A 23,356-nucleotide genomic window follows, 5' to 3' on the forward strand; every position below is an offset into this window, starting at 1 on the left:
GCGAGGTGTCCTCCTGCGGTGGCGGAGAGAGGAAGGAGGCCAGGGCTGGGCCTGAGGCCTGTAGGAAAGGCTGATCTGACCCAGTAAGGCCTCGGTTAGACTCCTCATGTCTAGCTTCCAGTCCTGAGATGGGGAGGGGGTGGTTGTCTTCCCTTCCTTCCCCTGATAAGACCCTCCAGTCAAGGCCTTCTTTGTCTCAGGTTTTGCCTCTGGTGGCTTCACTGTTTTATAGAAGTTCTCCCTCTTTGTTCATAGGGTTTCTGGAAGGGGCTTGTAAGGCAAGTCCTTTCGGAACAATGAAGGTAGACCTTTCTCTGGCTGTGGCTTCGGGTGACCTGTGACCTTGTGGTCAATGGCACAATTAAAGGCATTCTGCTTGACGGCTGTCTGGTGTTTGACCAGAACTTGACCGGGTTTATCATGACCACAAAGCCTGGGGACTGCGGCCTCAGATATGTCAGTGCTAAGACCGTACTTCTTCATGGTTTTCAGCAGCAGGTCATTGATAAGACCGTTACCCACTTGAGCTGAGTACCACAGAGCCAAGTGACCGTGCTTGTTGACGTGGTTCAGGCCATAGTCCAGCGCTTGGAGGAACAGCCTAACCAAACCCAGACGCCCATAAAAGACCGCATACACCAGAACGGTTCGACCGTGGCGGTCATAGAGCCCCACATGGCCTCTGTGGACCAGGAGCATGCATGCTACACCAAGGGACGAAGACTCCTCATCACGGAGGCAGCAGAGCATTTATGGGGTCCTCCTCTCCTCATCCCTGCTGTTGACGTTAGCCCCAGCCTCGATGAGCCTTCTAGCTAGGATGAAGTCAGCCTTTAATATAGCCTGGTGGAGATTCAGTGGTCCCATTGCTTCCTAGGCAATTCAAGTCAGCTGGTGAAGGTGTTGTTATTGTTGTTTTCTCTCTGTTCAGTGAACTCTTTACATCTCTTTACATCAACACACAATTAATTAGTTGTAATTTGCTGACCCTAAAAACAGCGTCTCCTCAAACGAAAATACCCACTGTGTGTGTGACTCCGAGCCTCCAACTTTTTCTCACACACACACACACACACACACACACACACACACACACACACACACACACACACACACACACACACACACACACACACACACACACACACACACACACACACACACACACACACACACACTCTCACAAGAATACAAAGTAGTAGTGTGAAAGAGTGACTTGCTGTTGCTATTGGAAAGGGGAGTGGTTCTAGAAGTAAATCTCTGCCAGGCAATGAAAGGCCCACTCCACTCCATCCAACAATGACAAGTTGACCAATCCCACAGACTGTTTTCACACTGGATATAGACGGAGGGCAATTAAGTTCCCAATATAAATCCCAGAATTTAAAAGACTTTGTACTGGACATTGGATTACTAAAACTGAGAGGTTGACAAAGGTCAAGGGAAATACTGGAAGCAATTTGGGAATCCATATCCTATCATAGCGGAGTCAATATTAAAACTGTGCAACAATCTAACTTAGATAGTAATGGTAGTGAACACGCCTTTACTAAACAGAACTCAACCGTAAAGATTCCATCTGATAAGTGATAGTGTGCACTGCAGTGTACTGAGGTGCTCTCTCCCAGCCTAGAGGTGCTTGGAATAAATGCCCTATAATGTAACTTACTTAGTCAAATAATGTGGTACGATCATACGGTATAACCAACCATTTCAACAAGCACTATCTTCACAGGAAGAAAAAAAATCCATGTTTTAATGAAACAATTTTAAAGCAAAAATATAAATACAACATGTAACAATTTCAAGGATTTTACTGAGTTACAGTTCATATATGGAAATCAGTAAATTTAAATAAATAAATTAGGCCCTAATCTATGGATTTTACATTCCTGGGAATATAGATATGCATCTGCTGGTCACAGATAACTTTAAAAAAGAAGTAGGGGCGTGGATCAGAAAACCAGTCAGTATCTGGTGTGACCTCCATTTGCCTCATGCAGCGTAAATCATCTTCTTCGCATAGAGTTGATCAGACTGTTGATTGCGGCCTATATCCAAGGTGAAGAAGAAGAGTATGTTCTTACAGTGGCTCCTCCAATAGGACCCCCCCCCCCCCCCCCCCCCCCCATGGCGGCCACAGCATCCTATGGATCGTGCAGGAACCGGAACCTGGGTCGGTCACGAGATTCTAGAGAAACGGGGACATTCATAGAGGAAGAAGCCAGTGAACATAGATCTACTTTAACGATTATGGCAAAATGGATGACGGAGAAACATTACTTTTTTTTAATACCGTTGACTTTAGTTTGGTAGGATAGTTTAGGCATGAGATGCAATGGTATCTATACAAACCCACTGCAAAAACAATTGGCGCCACTATGGAGCTCTCTGGTGGATGAATGCACAACTCAGTCCTTTTAAAAAGCAATAAAGATCTCAAGTCAACCTCGGCTCGGGGAGAATTCTATAGGCTTACCTGCACTGATGGGGGAAAGGAACTCCCCCAGCTCTCTGTCTGCATGGGGGGTGAAGCACACCTCCAGACTGGTCACAGGAGGCTCCCTGATCCAGCTGGGAACTCGGGGAAAAAATGAGCTCCAACTCGGAATTCCTAGTTGGGAACTCGGGCCTCTTTCTAGAGCTCCGACATGAAGATCATGATTCAACCTTCCTCTTCTCCGAGTTCCCTGTTATCTTGAAAGCGCCATAAATCCAGAGAATGCCAGACTTTGGTGAAAGTTTCATGACAAAATTTGGCCACAAGAAGGACCCCAGCGCCACCTTCCTGTTCAAGTGAGCACAGCACAGCGGTGAGTCCAAAAATGTATTGTATACTGCTGCATAAATTATGTAATATGCCAGGGAGACGAGTATACTGTAGCTAAGAAAGTAATACTAAGTGTATGTTGTGTAGTAAGCTGTTAGTATCCTATGTGCCTCACCCTAGTCATTTGGTCCCTTTCCCCCTCAAAACAAAGCCTACTGTTCTGACTTGGTGGTGCACATTTAGCCCATACCCTCTTTTAGAAAAATTGAATAATTGAATATTGTAAGGGCTTTCATTGTCTGCTTATATGCCCCCTTCTGTCTTGGTGTACAGGGAAAATACTGTAAGAACGGCCCATGTTCTGAAATCTGATGCTGTACATTTCAAAAGTGCTGAAGAAATAGATTTTTGACAACGTATGTCTTAGCTTGCTCATTAATGTCTTAATCGAAATTACGGATTGCCTCTTATCCGCTCAATGCTCCCTTATGCCATAGTTTGTACATCTCAATTGTCAGTAGAAACCACATTTGTTTAAGCAAGTCAGCCATATCAGCTGTTTTTTTTTAAAGCAGTCAATGAGGCTGAATGAACTGTTTCGCTACCAGACAAGGCTCCGCTGATAGCCAGGTGTAGCATGGTAAGGATTTATTGCTGAAAAGAAAGCTCTGCTGTTGGGACAGTTTGTGGGCACCGTTTGTCACCGTTATAGTGCAGTTAAGTATTGTTTCGTGTTGTGTTGTGTAGTGGCTTTGCTGGCATGCATCTAAAAAAAAAGTTGAGTTTGCCCCATCAAGATTTACATGCTAAAATGATTTGACAACATGGAACAACGCATCATGCCATTTAGGCTGGCACATTTTCAGTCTGCGTAATCTCGAACAGCCTACTGTCACTCACAGATTCAGACTTGAAGCAAATAAGGCTATTTTCTTGCCTGCCGAAATCCCCCCCCCCCCTTCTATTTTGGACACTTATTCTTTGGACACTGTGTAAACAAACCTCCAGACGAGCTTCAATGCCATACAACACTCCTTCCGTGGCCTCCAACTGCTCTTAAATACAAGTAAAACTAAATGCATACTCTTCAACCGATCGCTGCCAGCCCGCCCGCCCGTCTAGCATCACCACTCTGGACGGTTCTGACTTAGAATATGTGGACAACTACAAATACCTAGGTGTCTGGTTAGACTGTAAACTCTCCTTCCAGACTCACATTAAGCATCTCCAATCCAAAATTAAATCTAGAATCGGCTTCCTATTTCGCAACAAAGTATCCTTCACTCATGCTGCAAAACATACCCTCATAAAACTGACTATCCTACCGATCCTTGACTTGGGCAATGTCATTCACAAAATAGCCTCCAACACTCTACTCAGCAAATTGGATGTAGTCTATCACAGTGCCATCCGTTTTGTCACCAAAGCCCCATATACTACCCACCACTGCAACCTGTATTGGCTGACCCTTGCTTCATATTCGTCGCCAAACCCACTGGCTCCAGGTCATCTATAAGTCTTTGCTAGGTAAAGCCCTGCCTTATCTCAGCTCAGTGGTCACCATAGTAGCACCCACTCTAGCACACGCTCCAGCAGGTATATTTCACTGGTCACCCCCAAAGCCAACTCCTCCTTTGGCCACCTCTCCTTCCAGTTCTCTGCTGCCAATGGCTGGAACGAATTGCAAAAATCACTGAAGCTGGAGTCTTATATCTCCCTCACTAACTTTAAGCATCAGCTGTCAGAGCAGCTTACTGATCACTGCACCTGTACACAGCCCATCTGTAAATAGCCCACCCAACTACCTCATCCCAATATTGTTATTTATTTTTTTGCTCCTTTGCACACCAGTATCTCTACTTGCACATTAATCTTCTGCACATCTATCACTCCATTGTTTAATTGCTAAATTGTAATTATTTCACCACTATGGCCTATTTATTGCCTTACCTCCCTAATCTTAACACATTTGCATACACTGCATATGGATTTTTCTATTGTGTATTCTATTGTGTACGTTTGTTTATCCCATGTGTAACTCTTGTGTTATTGTTTGTGTCGCACTGCTTTGCTTTATCTTGGCCAGGTCGCAGTTGTAAATGAGAACTTGTTCTCAAATGGCCTAAAAGGTTAAATAAAGGTGAAATAAAAATAAATAAATAAATAAACATTTTGGGACTGCAAGGCCTGGCATACTTCAGAATCATTTTGGTAGCTCATGTTGACAAATAGCCAAACCGAAAACTGCAGACATTACTAGTGCCTCCCCCGCTATCGAACCGACATAAAAAATGAAATGAAACGGAGCCGAACGTGATCAGAAATCTCAACTAGCAGGCAAGTCGCAGCAATGAAGAATTGAGTGCGTTCACGCAAAGAGGGGTGGAGAATTCTGGCAGGGGGGGCTTTTCGGCACAACACCGGAACGTTTTTATAGTTTGTTATTTAATACTCCATCCAGCTGGTGGCGGCAATGCACCATTAACTTTGGATGCCAACCGCCGTTAAACCTTAAACCCCATCGAAGAAGAAGTAGACAGCTCCAGCCCAAGTCAAACACTGGTTACACCACCCCATTAACAAAAATGGATCGCTCCTACAGACAGTGAGTCACGTGGCCTGCTATATAAAGCAGACAAACAGGCAGGCACGCATCAATTTATACTGTTCGATTGAACGTTAGAATGGGCAAAACAAGTGACCTAAGGGACTTTGAGCGTGGTATGATCGTAGGTGCCAGGCGCGCCGGATCAAGTATCTCAGAAACGGCCGCCCTCCTGGGCTTTTCACGCACGACAGTTTCTAGGGTTTACAGAGAATGGTGCGACAAACAAAAAACATCCAGTCAGCGGCAGTCGTGTGGGCGAAAACAGCTAGTTGACGAGAGAGGTAGAATGAGAATGGAAAGAATCGTGCAAGCTAACAGGCGGGCCACAAACAGACAAATAACGGCGCAGTACAACAGTGGCGCGCAGAACAGCATCTCGGAACGCACAACTCGTCGATCCTTGTCACGGATGGGCTATTGCAGCAAACGCCGGGCAAATGAGGAGTGGAAAAACATCGCCTGTGTAGATACGGTAAGGAGGCAATGGAATGTAGACTGTTCTATTGTCATTGACCAGATTGGCGCACATTCAACAAATCTGATCTAACTAAGTGGATAGTCGTCAAATCCGTCATGATTTATTTATTGTAACTGGCCCACAATGTGGTTAAGTCCGATTTTAATATAGTTGGTTGTTTTCGCTGCATAACATTTAGAAGTTGCCCCTTTTCAGGTTTAGAAGTGACTGCCAAATTCTAACTCCCTTTCCTATAAACTGGGTAGCGTGGTTGTCAGTCGTTTTTAACTGTAATGCATGTGTTGGGGTTGACATCCATACAAGCATTATACTCCAAGTTTTACCTCAACATACAGTATAGTGTGAAATACACATAAATAATATCCTAAATATAGGCTACTTTTGCTGGGGGACGATGAGATTCGGGATCTTCCTTCGCCCTTTCACTCACGCGTTTCCATGGCAATGCCATTGTTTGTTTTGGTTGGATTGATTGACCTCTTCACCGCATCTTCTGGCTGTAATCTCCAGGAGACAAGTTTGGTGTCAGCAGTGGTGTAAAGAGTACTTAATTCATACTTGAGTAAAAGTAAAGTTACCTTAATAAAAACGAGTCAAGTGAAAGTCACCCAGTAAAATACTGCTTGAGTAAAAGTATCTGGTTTGAAATCCAATTGTATTGGTCACATACACATGTTTAGCAGATGTTATTACGGGTGTACGACATGTTTGTGTACACAGTGGTGGGGGAAAAGTACTCTAGGCATAATTGGCTAAGTAAAAGTAAATAGTATGCATCAAGTTCTTTATGTTAAGCAAACCAGAAGACGACACGATTTTCTATTTATTATTATAATTTTTTACGGAGAGACAGGGGCACGCCAACATTGACATCCTTTACAAACGCACTATTTGTGTTTAGTGCGTCTGCCATATCATAGGCAGTAAGGATGAGGTGTTATATTTGATAGGTGTGTGAATTGGACCATATGTTGTCCTGCCTGAGCATTTGCCTGTCAGGGAAAATGTATTGGAATAAAACGTACATTTTCTTTAGGAATGTAGTGGAGTAAAGTTTTCCAAAATATAAGTAGTAAAGTACAGATACCCCCCCCAAAAATGTCTTAAGTAGTACTTAAAAGTATTTTTACTTATACCACTGGCTGTCAACAAGCTACCTTGATCCAAAACAAAATATATATTTAACATTTAAATGTACTGTTTCATATTCTAATGTTTGTCTTATTTATGCACTTGGTCATGTCTTGTACAGTATACTATCCTAGTGGCAGTCATATTTATAATGTGCCTGAATACTAGGCTAGTATTCAGAAGCTATACAGCTAGCTAGCTACCTACATGATATTAGCAACATATCATTCAGCCGGTGGAGATCCTTTATTTAATCCCTTACAATTTCTGCCAACAACATGAACAAGGTGATATTCAACTCATGGATGGTGTCAGAATGCACTGCTGTATTAAAGCAATTCAGAACTAAGTTGTTGACATGTTCTGTTGCAGATTCAAAGCCAGATTAAGTCATTGCAGAATCTATCCATAATCATGAATGAATAAGCATATTTATTTGACAAGAATGCACCTAGTCACCCATCAATCATGTCAAACACCTGAACTCTAACAATTACATTGTTTACAATTTTTATTTATTTAAAACAATGCATACATATGCCTTTTATACATAAAACATCTGAATTTAAGTAAACATACAATTATTTATTCATCAATGTCACAAGCCTGGGACATTGACGAGCACCATATGAACTATTATTACTATCTGAGAGCGCATAGATTCTGCTTTTCCATTTTAGGACTTAGACCAGTACAAATAACACAATGTAAAACAGCATATTATGTTTACTGCTCTAATTACGTTGGTCACCAGTTTATAATAGCAATAAGGCATCTCGGAGGTTTGTGGTATATGGCCAATATACCAAGGCTAAGGGCTGTATCCAGGCACTTATTGCTTAAATATCAACCGGGAAGCCACAGATAGAACAAAGAAACAGATATTTCACTGGATGTATAGTTGTGAAGCATCAGCCTGGCGTTTCCACTCACTACCAAATATGGTAGTGAGAGGAAGCCCAGTGGCCGCCAGTGGGAGAAAATGGAACAAGACCGATTTTGGCATACATTCTGCAATTTTTCTCATGAAACATTTGATCTCAATACAGGGTTCTGTTCCCAAAACTAAAATATGTTACGAACGAGTGTACTAATTTTTGTAGACTTTACCCTTTGCTAAAGTTTTTTTTTAAGTTAGTTGTTTAGGAGTGTAAAGGTGAATTGACTCATTGCACACACGCACTTCGCATAGTAGGCGTTCCCGAACGGAAATTTTAGAACGCGCCAAAAGGCTGGTGCTTGGCTCTGCCCACTATGACTCATTTTATTCCATTTGAAACGACAAGCTGTGGTTTATCTTGGTTTAATTATACACTCTTTGGGGAAGCGTTATCAACCGACCTTAAGTATGCTGATCTGTATATCGTTTGTATTTCCGGTTTTTATTTTCAATATGTCGCAATTCGCACCTGACAAACAGTTGCACAATATGGCCGAGCCTAACCGTACCACAGACCGAACTGCAAACACTTCCAGCTGATTGCTAGGAAACGTGCTTCGGTTGACAACGTTCGGTTATATTCGGCCATTGTTTACATGTTGTGCATCACGTGAAACGCAGCACATTGAAAATGCTCACCGGAATTACAACCGACAGACCAATATACCTACCGGCGCCCCAAAAAGTCGGGCTGATAATACTTTCTTTTGGAAATGTTATCTCCACAACCGGTAAAGTACGTTTAAGTATAATTTTATTAAACATTCTGGCATGTAGAGCCTATTGCGTCTTTTTTACAACGACTTCTTTGGCGCATAGGCAGTCCATTTCCCCCCAATACATTTGAATTGAAGATACAAAAAAAATGTTTTCAGTTTATTTTCTTAATCCTTCGCGTTGCTGAAGGGTAAGCGCAGACCTGGCTCTCAAGAGAAGACGGGCGATGTGCACACTGCCCACAAAATGAGGTGGAAACTGAGGTGCACTTCATAACCTCCTGCCAAGAGTATCACCATATTAGAGACACATATTTCCCTCAGATTACACAGACCCACAAATAATTCGAAAACCAATCGAAACGCTAGTAAAACTAAATGCGTGCTCTTCAACCCATCGCCGCCCGCCTAGCATCAGTACTCTGGACGGTTCTGATTTAGAATATGTGGACAACTACAAATACCTGGGTGTCTGGTTAGACTGTAAACTCTCCTTCCAGACTCGCATTAAGCATCTCCAATCCAAAATTAAATCTAGAATCTGCTTCCTATTTCGCAACAAAGCATCCTTCACTCATGCTGCCAAACACACCCTCGTAAAACTGACTATCCTACCGATCCTCGACTTCATTTTCAAAATAGCCCCCAACACTCTACTCAGCAAACTGGATGTAGTCTATCACAGTTCCATCCGTTTTGTCACCAAAGCCCCATATACTACCCACCATTGCGACCTGTACGCTCTCGTTGACTGGCCCTCACTACATATTCGTCGCCAGACCCACTGGCTCCAGGTCATCTATAAGTCTTCGCTAGGTAAAACCCTGCCTTATCTCAGTTCACTGGTCACCATAGCAACACCTACCCGTAGCACACGCTCCAGCAGGTATATTTCACTAGTCACCCCCAAAGCCAACTCCTACTTTGGCCCCCTTTCCTTCCAGTTCTCTGCTGCCAATGACTGGAACGAATTGCAAAAATCACTGAAGTTGGAGACTTATATCTTCCTCACAAACTTCAAGCATCGGCTGTCAGAGCAGTTTACCGATCGCTGCAGTTGTACACAGCCCATCTGTAAATAAATAGCTCATCCAACTACCTACCTCATCCCCATATTTGTTTTAGTTTTTTTTCTGCTCTTTTGCACACCAGTATTTCCACTTGCACATCCTCATCTGCACATCTATCACTCCAGTGTTAATAGCTAAATTGTAATTATTTCACCACTATGGCCTATTTATTGCCTTACCTCCTTACTACATTTGCACTCGCTGTATACAGATATTCTATTGTGTTATTGACTGTACGTTTGTTTATCCCATGTGTAACTCTGTTGTTTTTGTCGCACTGCTTTGCTTTATCTTGGCTAGGTCGCAGTTTTAAATGAGAACTTGAGCTCAACTGGCCTACCTGGTTAAATAAAGGTGAAATAAAAAAAACTCCCATATCTATTGGGTGAAATACCACAGTGTGCCATCAAAGTTACACGATTTATGACCTGTTGCCACAAGAAAAGGGCAACCAGTGTACTTTAACTATTTGCACATCGCTACAACACTGTATATTGCCATAATATGACGTTTGAAATGTCTCTATTCCATTGGAACTTTTGTGAGTGTAATGTTTACTGTTCATTTTATATTGTTAATATCACTTTTGTTTATTATCTATTTCACTTGCTTTGGCAATGTTAACATGTTTCCCATGCCCTTAAATTGATTGCTAACAAAAAGCATTGCATGTGTCATTAGTGACTGAACAGCGGGCAATTGAAGGTAGAACTGTATTGTGCGGTTCTTCCTCGTGGCAGCTGGTTTAAAGAAACAACCGCGGTGCCTCGACATAAAACATCATGCAACCAAACACTTTTAGAGCCTTCTCAATGTTTGACTTTGTCGGTGTGCAAATCATGATCGTTTGATGTTCAACGTTAACTTTCTTCAACCTTTTTATCAAGCTTTTGATTGAGCAACGACTGTCCCTGAATATTAGACGTGATGTAACATTTTGTAGCTACGAACTGAGAGTTGCAAGTATTCATACAAAAGTCAGAAAAACCGTCAGTGGAATAATAACCACACATATTATTGAAGTCCATATTTTGTGTATTGACTTTTTATTTTATTTTTCATCATGAAGTTCAGATTCAAGGTTTCTTACGGATTCAAATAAATAAAAAGTATTGATGCAGCAAGTTATAGTTGCCAAAATGTGACCATTCTAAACATGTTTTCCACAACCCTTTTGCATATAGGGTAGCTGGTAGCCTAGCTGTTAGAGCATTGGTCCAGTAACCCAAAGGCCGTTAGTTTGAGTCCTTGAGCCGACAAAGGGAAAAATCTGTGGCTGTGCCCTCGAGCAAGGCACTTAACCCCAATTGCTCCACGGTCGCCATTGATAATGGCAGACCTTGGCCATGACCCGACTCTCCAAGGATGTCTCGGGGCGAGTGGGATATGCAAAAAAAAACTAATTTCCAATTCATACATGTGTATTAATACACACTAATATGTGTAAAATGGAACAAATATAAGCACCCACCAAATTATTATATATGGAGAAAATTACATTTGAATGTGTGCATTCTCAATTTTGAGTGTTTGTAGTGCAGCTGTAAACAATGTACGCAAACATTAAAATAAATATTCTGTCTTTGAATTACATGAATATATATTATTTGTTATTCATTTTTTATTTTTAATCCTTATAGGTACGGGAACTTGTCCTGGACAACTGTAGCTCAAATGAAGGAAAAATCGAAGGCCTCACAGCAGAATTCGTCAATCTGGAATTCCTCAGTTTGATCAACGTTGGTTTAATCTCAGTCTCCAACCTTCCCAAACTTGAGAAACTCAAGAAGGTAAAGTTTTGCTTTAGAATTTTTTTGGACACAAGCTTACACTTACATTTACAGTAAAAAACTGTACACATTTGTGTCGTTGGGGGTGGTAGAAAAAGCCATTTACTATGTTCTTAATGGCACTTGTATAATGCACTACCTTTTGAGGGCCCTGGTCTAAAGTAGTGCTCTATGTAAGGAATAGGGTTCCATTTGGGACGTAGTCATTATTTTCTGAAAGACTGTTACTTGCTTGGTTGTTTTTGGACAGAAGTGACTGATATCTTCACATTATGTTGCAGTTGGAACTCAGTGACAACAGAATCTCTGGTGGCCTTGATGTGCTAGCAGAGAAACTCCCCAACCTCACACATCTAAATCTAAGCGGGAACAAACTGAAAGACATCAGCACATTGGAACCTTTGGTATGTACACCAAACTCCCGGTAGAGCACAATACAGTGCGACACCATCTCATTGTCTCAGGCTATGTCTCAAATGACACTATTCCCTATATAGAGTTTTGACCATAGACCTAGTTGGTAGTGTGATGTTTGTTTCCCTATGTTAGTAAAGTTAGTGCCGACAGACATGGCAGCTCTGCTTCAAGCTCCTAAGCAACTTTGCGGTATTTTGTTATTAGCCCAGAAAGCTTTTTTGTGTTATTACATGCAGCCTGAAATAACTTTTGGATATCAGAGCAGCGGTCACTCACCAGCATTACGACCAGGAATACGACTTTCCCAAATTTGATCCTTTGTTCGTACCCCCCAGGGCAATTTCATTTATCCCAGAGGCTGCTCCAAGGCACCGCTGGTGGAGAAGAGGTATTCGGAGTGGACTTCTAGTCTGACTCATGAGGCGTGCACACCATTCACCGCTTCTGAGTATATTACTCGCTAATGTTCAGTCTCTGGACAATAAAGTAGACGAGCTCAGGGTGAGGATCTCCTTCCAGAGAGACATCAGGGACTGTAACATACTCTGTTTCACGGAATCATGGCTCTCTTGGGATATACTGTCCCTGTCCATACTGCCAGCTGGGTTCTCAGGCCATCGTGCATACAGGCATAAAGAACTCTCCGGGAAGAAGAAAGTCGATGGTGTATGTTTCATGATTAAGTACTCATGGTGTGTTTGTGATAACATACAGACACTCAAGTCCTCTTGTTCACCCGACCTAGAATACCTCACAATCAAATGCTGACTGTACCTCCAAAAAGAATTCTCTTCGGTTATAGTCACAGCCGTGTATATTCCCCCTCAAGCCGATACCACAAACTGGAAACCACATATCCTGAGGTCGCATTTATTGTAGCTGGGGATTTTAACAAAGCAAATTTGAGCAAATCGGTACCAAAGTTCTATCAACACGTTGACTGTAGTACTTGCTTAGGAAAAACACTAGACCACTGCTACTCGCCCTTTCGAGATGCCTACACGGCCCTCCCTTCGGCAAATCCGATCACGACTCCATTTTGCTCCTTTCTTCCTAGAGGCAGAAACTCAAACAGGTAGTACCTGTTTTAAGGTCTATTCAACACTGGTCTGACCAATCAGAATCCATGCTTCAAGATTGTTTTGATCACGCGGACTGGGATATGTTCCGGGTAGCCTCTGAGAATAACATTTGACGTATACACAGACACGGTGACTGAGTTCATCATTAAGTGTATTGGGGATGTTGTTCCCGCGGTGACTGTTAACTAGTATGGGCTATATGGGACGCTAGCGTCCCACCCGCGGTACAGCCAGTGAAATAGCAGAGCGACAAATTCAAAACAACAAAATCTCATAATTCAAATTTCTCAAACATACAAGTATTATACACCATTTTAAATATAAGATTCTCCTTAATCTAACCACACTGTCCGATTTCAAAAAGGCTTTACGGCGAAAGCAAAACATTAGATTATGTTAGGACATTACCTTGACAAGAAAAACCACACAGCCATTTTCCAAGCAAGGAGAGGCGTCACAAAAACCAGAAAGACAGCTAAAATGAATCACTAACCTTTGATGATCTTCATCAGATGACACTCCCAGGACTCAATGTTACAAAATACATGTATGTTTTGTTCGATAAAGTTCATATTTATATCCATAAAATCCATTTTACATTGGCACGTGATGTTCAGAAAATGTATTCCCACCAAAACTTCCGGTGAATGAGCACATCAATTTACAAAAATACTCATCATAAACGTTGATGAACTTTACAACAGTTATTGAAAGAATTATAGATATACTACTCCTTAATGCAACCGCTGTGTCAGATTTTAAAATAGCTTTTCGGCGAAAGCACATTTTTCAATATTCTGAGTACAGAGCTCAGTCATCAAAGCAAGCTACCCGCCAAGTTCTGGAGTCAACTAAACTCAGAATTAGTATTATAAATCTTCCCTTACCTTTGCTGATCTTCGTCAGAATGCACTCCCAGGACTTCCACAAGAAATGTTTTTGTTCGAAATACTCCATATTTATGTCCAAATACCTCCGTTTTGTTCGCGCGTTCAGGTCACTAATCCAAAGGCATAACTCAAGAGCGCAGAACCAGAGACGAAAAGGCAAATAGTTCCATTACCGTTCATAGAAACATGTCAAAAGATGTTTACAATCAATCCTTAGGGTCTTTTTAACATAAAACGTCGATAATATTCCAACCGGACAATAGCGTATTCATTACAGAGGAAAAAGGAGAGGCGTGCCAACGTGCCCGCGCAGTAAACAACTCACTGGTCCCAGGCAGTCCACTGATTGACTGAGCTCCTATTCTCTGCCCAGTAACAGACAGATGAAACAAGTTTCTAAAGGCTGTTGACAGCCAATGGAAGCCTTAGGAAGTGCAAAATGACCCCACAGACACTTTTGTTTGAATAGGGATTAGATAGAAGAACTACAAGTCACTTCCTGGTTGGATTTTTCCCTCAGGTTTTTGCCTGCCATATGAGTTATGTTATACTCACAGACTTCATTCAAACAGTTTTAGAAACGTCAGTGTTTTCTATCCAAATCTACTAATAATATGCATATCCTACGTTCTGAGCCCGAGTAGTAGGCAATTTAATTTGGGCTCATTCATCCGAATTTCCGAATACTGCCCGCTGTCACTAAAAAGTTAAAACCTACCCTAACCAGAAACTGTGGATAGATGGCAGCATTTGCGCAAAACTGAAAGTGCAAACCACTGAATTTAACCATGGCAAGGTGATTGGGAATATGGTCAAATACAAACCGTGTAGTTATTCACCCCGTAAGGCAATCAAACAGGCAAAACATCAGTACAGCGACAAAGTGGAGTCGCAATTCAATGGTTCAGACATGAGCCGTATGTGGCAGGGTCTACAGACAATCACGGATTACAAAAGGAAAACCACCCACTTCGGACACTGACGTCTTGCTCCCCGACAAGCTAAACACCACCTTCGCCCGCTTTGAGGATAACACAGTGCCACCGACGTGGCCCGCTCCCAAGGACTGTGGGCTCTCCTTCTCCATGGCCGACGTGAGTAAGACATTTAAGCGTGTTAAACCTTGCAAGGCTGCCGGCCAAGACGGCATCACTAGCTGCGTCCTCAGAGCATGCGCATAGCAGCTGGCTGGAGTGAATATGTCCTTAAACAATCTCTCCCTATCCAAGTCTGCTGTCCCCACTTGCTTCAAGATGTCCACCATTGTTCCTGTACCCAAGAAAGCGAAGGTAACTGAACTAAATGACTATCGACCCGTAGCACTCACTTCTGTCATCATGAAGTGCTTTGAGAGGCTGGGTAAGGATCATCACTTCTACCTGACACCCAGGCCTGGGCAAAGGCCGGCCCGGGAGCCGTATGCGGCCCGCGACCTGATTCAATATGTCCCGTGGAATCATGTTCAGATCACAAAGAATTTGCAATAGTAAAGTTTTGAAAAACGTATTTGTTATTCAAATGAAAAGGCCAATGAATACTCTCCTTTGTGTAATGCTTAAACTCCCACTGCTTGTGGGACATTTTATTTTGAAGGCATGTATAAATAACAACTGCACGAGGACAGACAGTGACTGACAGGCTGACACACACGTCACAGTTACAAATAGTAGCTAGCTAGAAATTGCGCAAAAATTCATTTTTGCAAAGAAAAGGAAAGTAGACAATGAATGTAGGGTGTTCCAACAAGAGTGGACATCGGAATATTTCTTTATTGAGGTATTAGGGAAAGCTGTGTGCAAAGAGGGTCGCTGTCTTGAAAGACTACAACTTGTTCTGACACTTCTAGACGACGCATGCAGAGAAATATAGGAATATGTCTTCTGAGCAGCGGGCAAGTGCATCGAAAGAGTTGCTTTCTGAGTTGCAAAAGCAGCAAGGACTTTTCACAAAACTGCATTCAGCAAATGACGGAATTGTGAGAGCTAGCTATGTACTGTCCCACAAAATTGCTAAACATAGCAAGCCATTCGCTGAGGGCGAATTCATGAAAGAATGTTTGACTCTGCAGTAATATTTTGCCTCGACAAGAAAGAGCTGTCTGAAAATGTTTCCCTGTCAAGACGAACATTGACACGGCGTGTTGAGGACATCACAGAGAATATGGAACAGTTGAAAGACAGGGTAAAGGATTTCTCCTTGGCCCTGGATGAGAGCAGTGATGCATGTGACACGGTGCAGTTGTTGATATTCTTTCGAGGCATAACCCCAGACTACAGAGGAGCTTGCTTCAGTGCAGTCAATGAAGTGCACAACCACAGGGAAAGATTTATTGGGGGAGGTTAATAAGTGTGTGCAAAGCTGGGACTGTGTTTTGAAAAGTTATCCAGTGTGACCACTGATGGGTGCCCAAACTTGACAGGAGAAAACATTGGCCTTTTGAAAAGGATACAAGATCAATTAGCTGAGCTGAACCCAGATCAGAAAATGATTTTCCTGCATTGCATTATTCATCAGGAGGTGCTCTGTAAATATGTTCTGAAAATGAGCTATGTTGTGGATACAGTCACTAAAGTGGTAAACTTCATAAGAGCAAAATCTTTAAACCACAGGCAGTTTGTCTCACTGTTGGAAGGGTCATGCAGAGCTCCCCTACCACACAAACGTGAGATGGCTGAGTTTGGGGAAGGTGCTTAAAAGGGGTGTGGGACCTGAAGTCGGAGATTGCTGAGTTTTTGCAAATGAAAGGAAAATATGTGGATTTCCCTCAACTGCAAGATAAAACATGGTTGGCTGATTTTGCCTTCACCGTGGACATCATGGCCCTCATGAATGAACTTAATTCCAAACTACAAGGAAAGGGCTTTTTTTCACATCAGATGTACAGCCTGGTCAAAACCTTCAAAGGAAAATGACTCCTCCTCACCCGCCAAGTAGAAGCCAACAATCTCACCTACCTTCCGACACTACTAGTCTGTTCCCTATCAGATGACCAGCGGGAGAAGTATACGTCGCTGCTGCGTGCTTTGAACGGTGAGTTTTCTCGTCGTTTTGAGGATTTCAAAGTGTTGGAAAATGACATGCTGTTGGTTTCCTCTCCTTTCACCTTCAATGAGGATAACGCTCCCACTGACCTGCAACTTGAGCTTATTGATCTTCAGCCTGATGCAGTGATTGTTTTGAATAGTTCTCCAATGTCACTGACGAGGTTCTATGCATGTCTCGAACAAAACTTTCCAAAGCTTAGGAGTCATGCTCAGATGTTTGTACTGTTTAGGTCAACCTATGTATGTGAACAGACATTTTCTGTGGCGAAATATAACAAGTCAAGGCCCAGATCATCTCTTACTGACTCCCACCTTTCAGCAATCCTGCACATAGCGACGTCAGAAACTACACCTGACTTCACTGCTCACACTGAGTAGTTTAAAGGTCATGTTGAGCTCTCTAACTTTCTTGTTTTTGTGCATACCCGTTAACAAGAGTTCTGTCCGTGGTGCTGAATGCACAGTGTACTTTTCCCTCCATATAGTTAATTGCATGTTTAATAATGAAAATACCTACCAAAAGGAGAACATGGATGTGGTTTATTTCTGTGCATGTTACACTAGTCCACCAACGCCCAGCACTAGTAAAATAAGTACCATATCTGGATGTAATTTACAGTAATATATCTGTCAACACAGTCATACACATGATGTATAATCCTGTAATATGATTCTGGCCCACGATGGCAAAAATATATTCTGTCGCCCTCCATGTAAAAATAATTGCCCAGGCCTGCCCTAGACCCACTTCAATTTGCTTACCGCCCCAATAGATCCACAGACAATGCAATCACCATCGTACTGCACACTGCCCTATCCCATCTGGACAAGAGGAATGCCTACATCTGAATGCTGTTCATTGACTATAGCTCAGCCTTCAACATCATATTACCCTCCAAGCTCATCATTAAGCTCGGGGACCTGGGTCTGAATCCCTCCTTGTGCAACTGGGTCCTGGACTTCCTGACGGGCAGCCCCCAGGTGGTGAAGGTGGGAAGTAACATCTTCGCTGATCTTCAACACTGGGGCCCCACAAGGGTGTGTGCTCACTCCCCTCCTGTACTCCCTGTTCACCCATGACTGCATGGCCACGCATGCCTCCAACTCAATCATCACGTTTGCAGACTACACAACAGTAGTAGGCCTGATTACCAACAATGACGAGACCGCCTACAGGGAGGAGGTGAGGGCCCTGGCAGAGTGGTTCCAAGAAAATAACCTCTCCCTCAACAAAACAAAGGAGCTGATCGTGGACTTCAGGAAACAGGGGTGTGCTCCCTCTGCTATCTACATCGACGGGACCGCAGTGGAGAAGGTGGAAAGCTTCAAGTTCCTTGGCGTACACATCACTGACAATCTGAAATGGTCCACCCACACAGACAGCGTGGTGAAGAAGGCGCAACAGCACTTCTTCAACCTCAGGAGGCTGAAGAAATTCGGCTTGGCCCCTAAGACCCCCACAAACTTTTACAGATGCACAATTGAGAGCATCCTGTCGGGCAGTATCACCGCCTGGTACGGCAACTGCACTGACTGCAACCACAGGGCTCTTGAGGGTGGTGCGGTTTGCCTAATGCATCACCGGGGGCACACTGCCTGGCCTCCATGACACCTACAGCACTCGATGTCACAGGAAGGCCATAAATATCAAGGACATCAACCACCCGAGCCACAGCCTGTTCACCCCTCTATCATCCATAAGGCGAGGTCAGTACAGGTGCATCAAAGCTGGGACCGAGAGACTGAAAAACAGCTTCTAAGGCCATCAGACTATTAAATAGCCATCACTAGCTGGCTACTACCCGGTTACTCAACCATGCACCTCGGAGGCTGCTGCCCTATATAGATAGACATGAAATCACTGGCAACTTTAATAATGGAACACTAGTCACTTTGATAATGTTTACATACTGCTTTACTCATTTCGTGTGTGTGTGTGTGTATATACTGTTTTCTATTCTACTGTATTTTAGTCAATGCCATTCCGACGTTGCTCGTCCTAATATTTATATATTTATTTTATTTCACCTTTATTTAACCAGGTAGGCTAGTTGAGAACAAGTTCTCATTTGCAACTGCGACCTGACCAAGATAAAGCGTAGCAATTCGACACATACAACAACACAGTTACACATGGAATAAACAAAACATACAGTAGAACAAAAGAAAACAACAAAAAGTCTATATACAGTGAGCGCAAATGAGGTAAGTTAAGGCAATAAATAGGCCATGGTGACGAAGTAATTACAATATAGCAATTAAACACTGGAATGGTAGATGTGCAGAAGATGAAGGTGCAAGTAGAGATACTGGGGTGCAAAGGAGCAAGATAAATGAATAAATACAGTATGGGGATGAGGTAGGTAGATAGATGGGCTGTTTACAGATGGACTATGTACAGGTGCTGTGAGCTGCTCTGACAGCTGGTGCTTAAAGCTAGTAAGGGTGATATCAGTCTCCAGCTTCAGAGATTTTTACAGTTCGTTCCAGTCATTGGCAGCAGAGAACTGGAAGTAAAAGGGGCCAAAGCAGGAATTGACTTTGGGGGTGACCAGTGATATATATATATATACCTGCTGGAGTGCATGCTACGAGTGGGTGCTGCTATGGTGACCAGTGAGCTAACGCGGGGCTTTACCTAGCGGAGACTTGTAGATAACCTGTAGCCAGTGGGTTTGGCGACGAGTATGACGCGAGGGCCAACCAACGAGAGTGTACAGGTCGCAATGGTGGGTAGTGGATGGGGCTTTGGTGACAAAACGGATGGCACTGTGATAGATTCCATCCAGTTTGTTGAGTAGAGTGTTGGAGGCTATTTTATAGATGACATCGCCGAAGTCGAGGATCGGTAGGATGGTCAGTTTTACAAGGGTGTGTTTGGCAGCATGAGTGAAGGATGCTTTGTTACGATATAGGAAGCCGATTCTAGATTTAATTTTGGATTGGAGATGCTTAATGTGGGTCTGGAAGGAGAGTTTACAGTCTAACCAGACACCTAGGTATTTGTAGTTGTCCACATATTCTAGTCAGAACCGTCCAGAGTAGTGATGCTGGACGGGCGAGCAGGTGCGGGCAGTGATCGATTGAATAGCATGCATTTAGTTTTACCTGCGTTTAAGAGCAGTTGGAGGCCACGGAAGGAGAGTTGTATGGCATTGAAGCTCGTCTGGAGGTTAGTTAACACAGTGTCCAAAGAGGGGCCAGAAGTATACAGAATGGTGTCATCTGCGTAGAGGTGGATCAGAGAATCACCAGCAGCAAGAGCAACATCATTGATGTATACAGAGAAGAGAGTCGGCCCGAGAATTGAACCCTGTGGCACACCCATAGACTGCCAGAGGTCCGGACAACAGGCCCTCCGATTTGACACACTGACCTCTATCAGAGAAGTAGTTGGTAAACCAGGCGAGGCAATCATTTGAGAAACCAAGGCTGTCGAGTCTGCCAATAAGAATGTGGTGATTGACAGAGTCGAAAGCCTTGGCCAGGTCGACTAATACGGCTGCACAGTAATGTCTCTTATCGATGGCGGTTATGATGTCATTTAGGACCTTGAGCGTGGCTGAGGTGCACCCATGACCAGCTCTGAAACCAGATTGCATAGCGGAGAAGGTACGGTGGGATTCGAAATGGTCGGTAATCTGTTTTTGTTAACTTGGCTTTCGAAGACCTTAAAGACAGAGTAGGATAGATATAGGTCTGTAGCAGTTTGGGTCTAGAGTGTCACCCCCTTTGAAGAGGGGGATGACCGCGGCAGCTTTCCAATCTTTGGGATTCTCAGACAATACGAAAGAGGTTGAACAGGCTAGTAATAGGTGTTGCAACAATTTCGGCAGATCATTTTAGAAAGAGGGTCCAGATTGTCTAGCCCGGCAGATTTGTATGGGTCCAGATTTTGCATATTTTAATGTTTTTATTTTTTATATTTCTTAATTCCATTCTTTTACTTTTGTGTGTTGTTGTGAATTGTTAGATACTACTGTACTGTTGGAGCTAGGAACACAAGCATTTCGCTACACCCGCAATATCTGCTAAATATGTGTATGTGACCAATAAGATTAGATTTGATGTGGCACTCTGCTATAAAATCTCATGAGTGATTAATTCAGGCAGTGTTGTTCACCCCCTAAATCCCCTAACCCATTTGGTCACACAGAAAAAGCTGGATAGCCTGAAGTCTCTAGACTTGTTCAACTGTGAGGTGACCAACCTGAACGACTACAGGGAGAGTGTGTTCAAGCTGCTCCCTCAGCTTACCTACCTGGACGGGTACGACGTGGAGGACCGAGAGGCATCCGACTCGGACGGAGAGGTGGACGGTGACGACAATGAGGGTGGGCAGCTATTTAGTTTTCTTGTTGAGGGAATACGAGGCAGTGCAGATGTGAGTGGAATGGGAGTGTTCTGTAGCTCAGTCGGTAGATCATTGCGCTTGCAAAGTTAGGATAGTGGGTTTGATTCCCGGGACCACCCATACATAAAATGTATGCTTGCATGACTAAGTCGCTTCGGATAAAAGCATCTGCTAAATGGCATCTTATATTAGTATATTGTGGGTGTTTTGTCATTCAAGGGAATTCTATTGTGTATTTGTAGGGTTTGTCAGCATGTATCTGTGTAACTGACAATGGATGTGATATATATTTTTTTGAATTTAGAAGGGGATGAGAATGGGAAGGAGGAGGAGTTTGACGGAGAGGAGGGAGTAGTAGGAGAGGAGGATGAGGTCAGCGGAGATAAGGAGGTAAAACCTTTTTTGGTTTGTTTGTGACCCAATAGTTTAAGATCAATATGGTTTTGAGAGCTCTGTGGATGCTGACCTGCTCTGTCACTTCTCTCCAGGAGGAAGACCTTGGCATTGATGATGAAGATGGTATGTAATTCTCATACTTTTTGTCCAGCCGAAGCTCATGTTTCACGTTTGGATACTTTACTAAGTACAGTATCATATAGCATAATAAGCCTTTCCCATTTCTCCCAGAAGTCAAGGCTGTCCAAGGAGAGAAGAGAAAGCGAGAGCCTGACGACGACAACGATTAAGAGCAAAAAACGAAAGCATAGTTACCAACCCCTTCCCTCTCCAATAGTAGTTACATAGGATGAGCCTTGACTAGAATATAGTATATACATATGAAGTGGGTAAAACAGTATGTAAACATTATTAAAGTGACCAGTGTTCAATGACTATGTACATACGGCAGAAGTCTAAGGTGCAGGGTTGAGTACTGGGTGGTAGCCGGCTAGTAACAGTGACTAAGTTCAGGGCAGGGTACTGGGCGGAGGCCAGCTAGTGGTGACTGGGTAACAGTCTGATGGTCCGGAGATTGAAAAACAGCTTCTATCTCTCGTTCCCAGCTTTGATGCACCTGTACTGTCTTCGCCTTCTAGATGGTAGTGGGTTGAACAGGCCATGGCTCGGTTCCTTGATGATCTTCTTGGCTTTCCTGTGGCACCGGGTGCTGTAGATTTCCTGGAGGGTAGGCAGTGTGCCCCTGGTGATGTGTTGGGCTGTTCCTCATCACCCTCTGGAGAGCCTTGCGGTTGCGAACGGTGCAATTGCCGTACAAGGCGGTGATGCAGTCGGACAGGATGCTCTCAATGATGCATCTAGAAGATTGTGAGGGTATTAGGGGCCAAACCAAATTTCTTCAGCATTTTCATGAAGTTTTTTCGTACTGAACGCAGCCCTGGTGATTTATACTCCCAAACTAATGAAAATAAAATGGTGACGCCATTAAAATATAATTTTCCCCATCTAAACAACATATTGGTCCATATTTCATGTTGGTGTTATTTAGCAATAAGCATGATCACCCCCCATGCCTCCTCACCTCCCTCAATTGAATGAACTGCTATTATTGTTACACACAAATATGGTATAAGAATACCTTCCATATTGAAATAAAGGAGAAAATTGGCTTACTGCTGTGCAATTTCTATCAATAAAGAAATGGGGTGGGCCAATTTCTTTAGATTTCCTCAATTGAAATAAATAAAGATGGTTCTGGAAGTATTCTTAGGGTGTTTGTTAGGTTGCATAAACAGGAGTGCTTTCCCCCCACAATTATGGCCTTAATGTGTTTTATAAACATAAATGAGGATAGGTTGCTGCTGCTGGTCAGTCAGACGGGCAGGCTGCTCATTACTAAGGGAAGGCCTACTTTTAAAAAATGACATGTAACGAGCTACAAAAAAAAATTCTGGCTTTCAAACAGGCACGTTCTTCTCTTTTCTCCCCTGCAACTCTTCTCCGGTTCCTTAGTGTACATGCTATGCTTGCCCCCCCTCCCCTTTTATATTTTTCTGAGTGGCTGTTAGATTTAAGTCAACTATGTAAATACCTGAATGTTTGTTTAGTAATGATCAACAACAAAGGGGTGTTTCTACAGGTATTTCATTTTCAATAAATTTGCAAACATT

The 23,356-nt window shown here is 43.1% G+C and overlaps 1 protein-coding gene across 3 annotated transcripts; it reads left to right on the top strand.

The window, feature by feature from the left end:
• The first annotated feature begins 5,331 nt into the window (after nucleotides 1–5,331).
• On the top strand, nucleotides 5,332–23,356 carry LOC106602332 (acidic leucine-rich nuclear phosphoprotein 32 family member B). 3 transcript variants are annotated; one of them, XM_014194910.3, is made up of 7 exons: nucleotides 5,332–5,850; nucleotides 11,354–11,503; nucleotides 11,785–11,907; nucleotides 21,093–21,270; nucleotides 21,595–21,680; nucleotides 21,779–21,809; nucleotides 21,918–23,356. In XM_014194910.3, exons 1-7 carry the CDS (start codon nucleotides 5,455–5,457, stop codon nucleotides 21,974–21,976), a joined length of 1,023 nt encoding a protein of 340 aa, XP_014050385.2. In that variant the 5' UTR covers nucleotides 5,332–5,454; the 3' UTR covers nucleotides 21,977–23,356. The 3 variants fall into 3 exon arrangements, with proteins under 3 accessions (XP_014050385.2, XP_014050386.2, XP_014050387.2); XM_014194911.3 differs by having other exon boundaries at nucleotides 21,921–23,356; XM_014194912.3 differs by lacking the exon at nucleotides 5,332–5,850 and adding an exon at nucleotides 8,385–8,663.

This window comes from Salmo salar, chromosome 04 (genome assembly GCF_965601325.2).
Source record: "Salmo salar chromosome 04, fSalSal1, whole genome shotgun sequence".
NCBI classification, from domain to species: domain Eukaryota; kingdom Metazoa; phylum Chordata; class Actinopteri; order Salmoniformes; family Salmonidae; genus Salmo; species Salmo salar.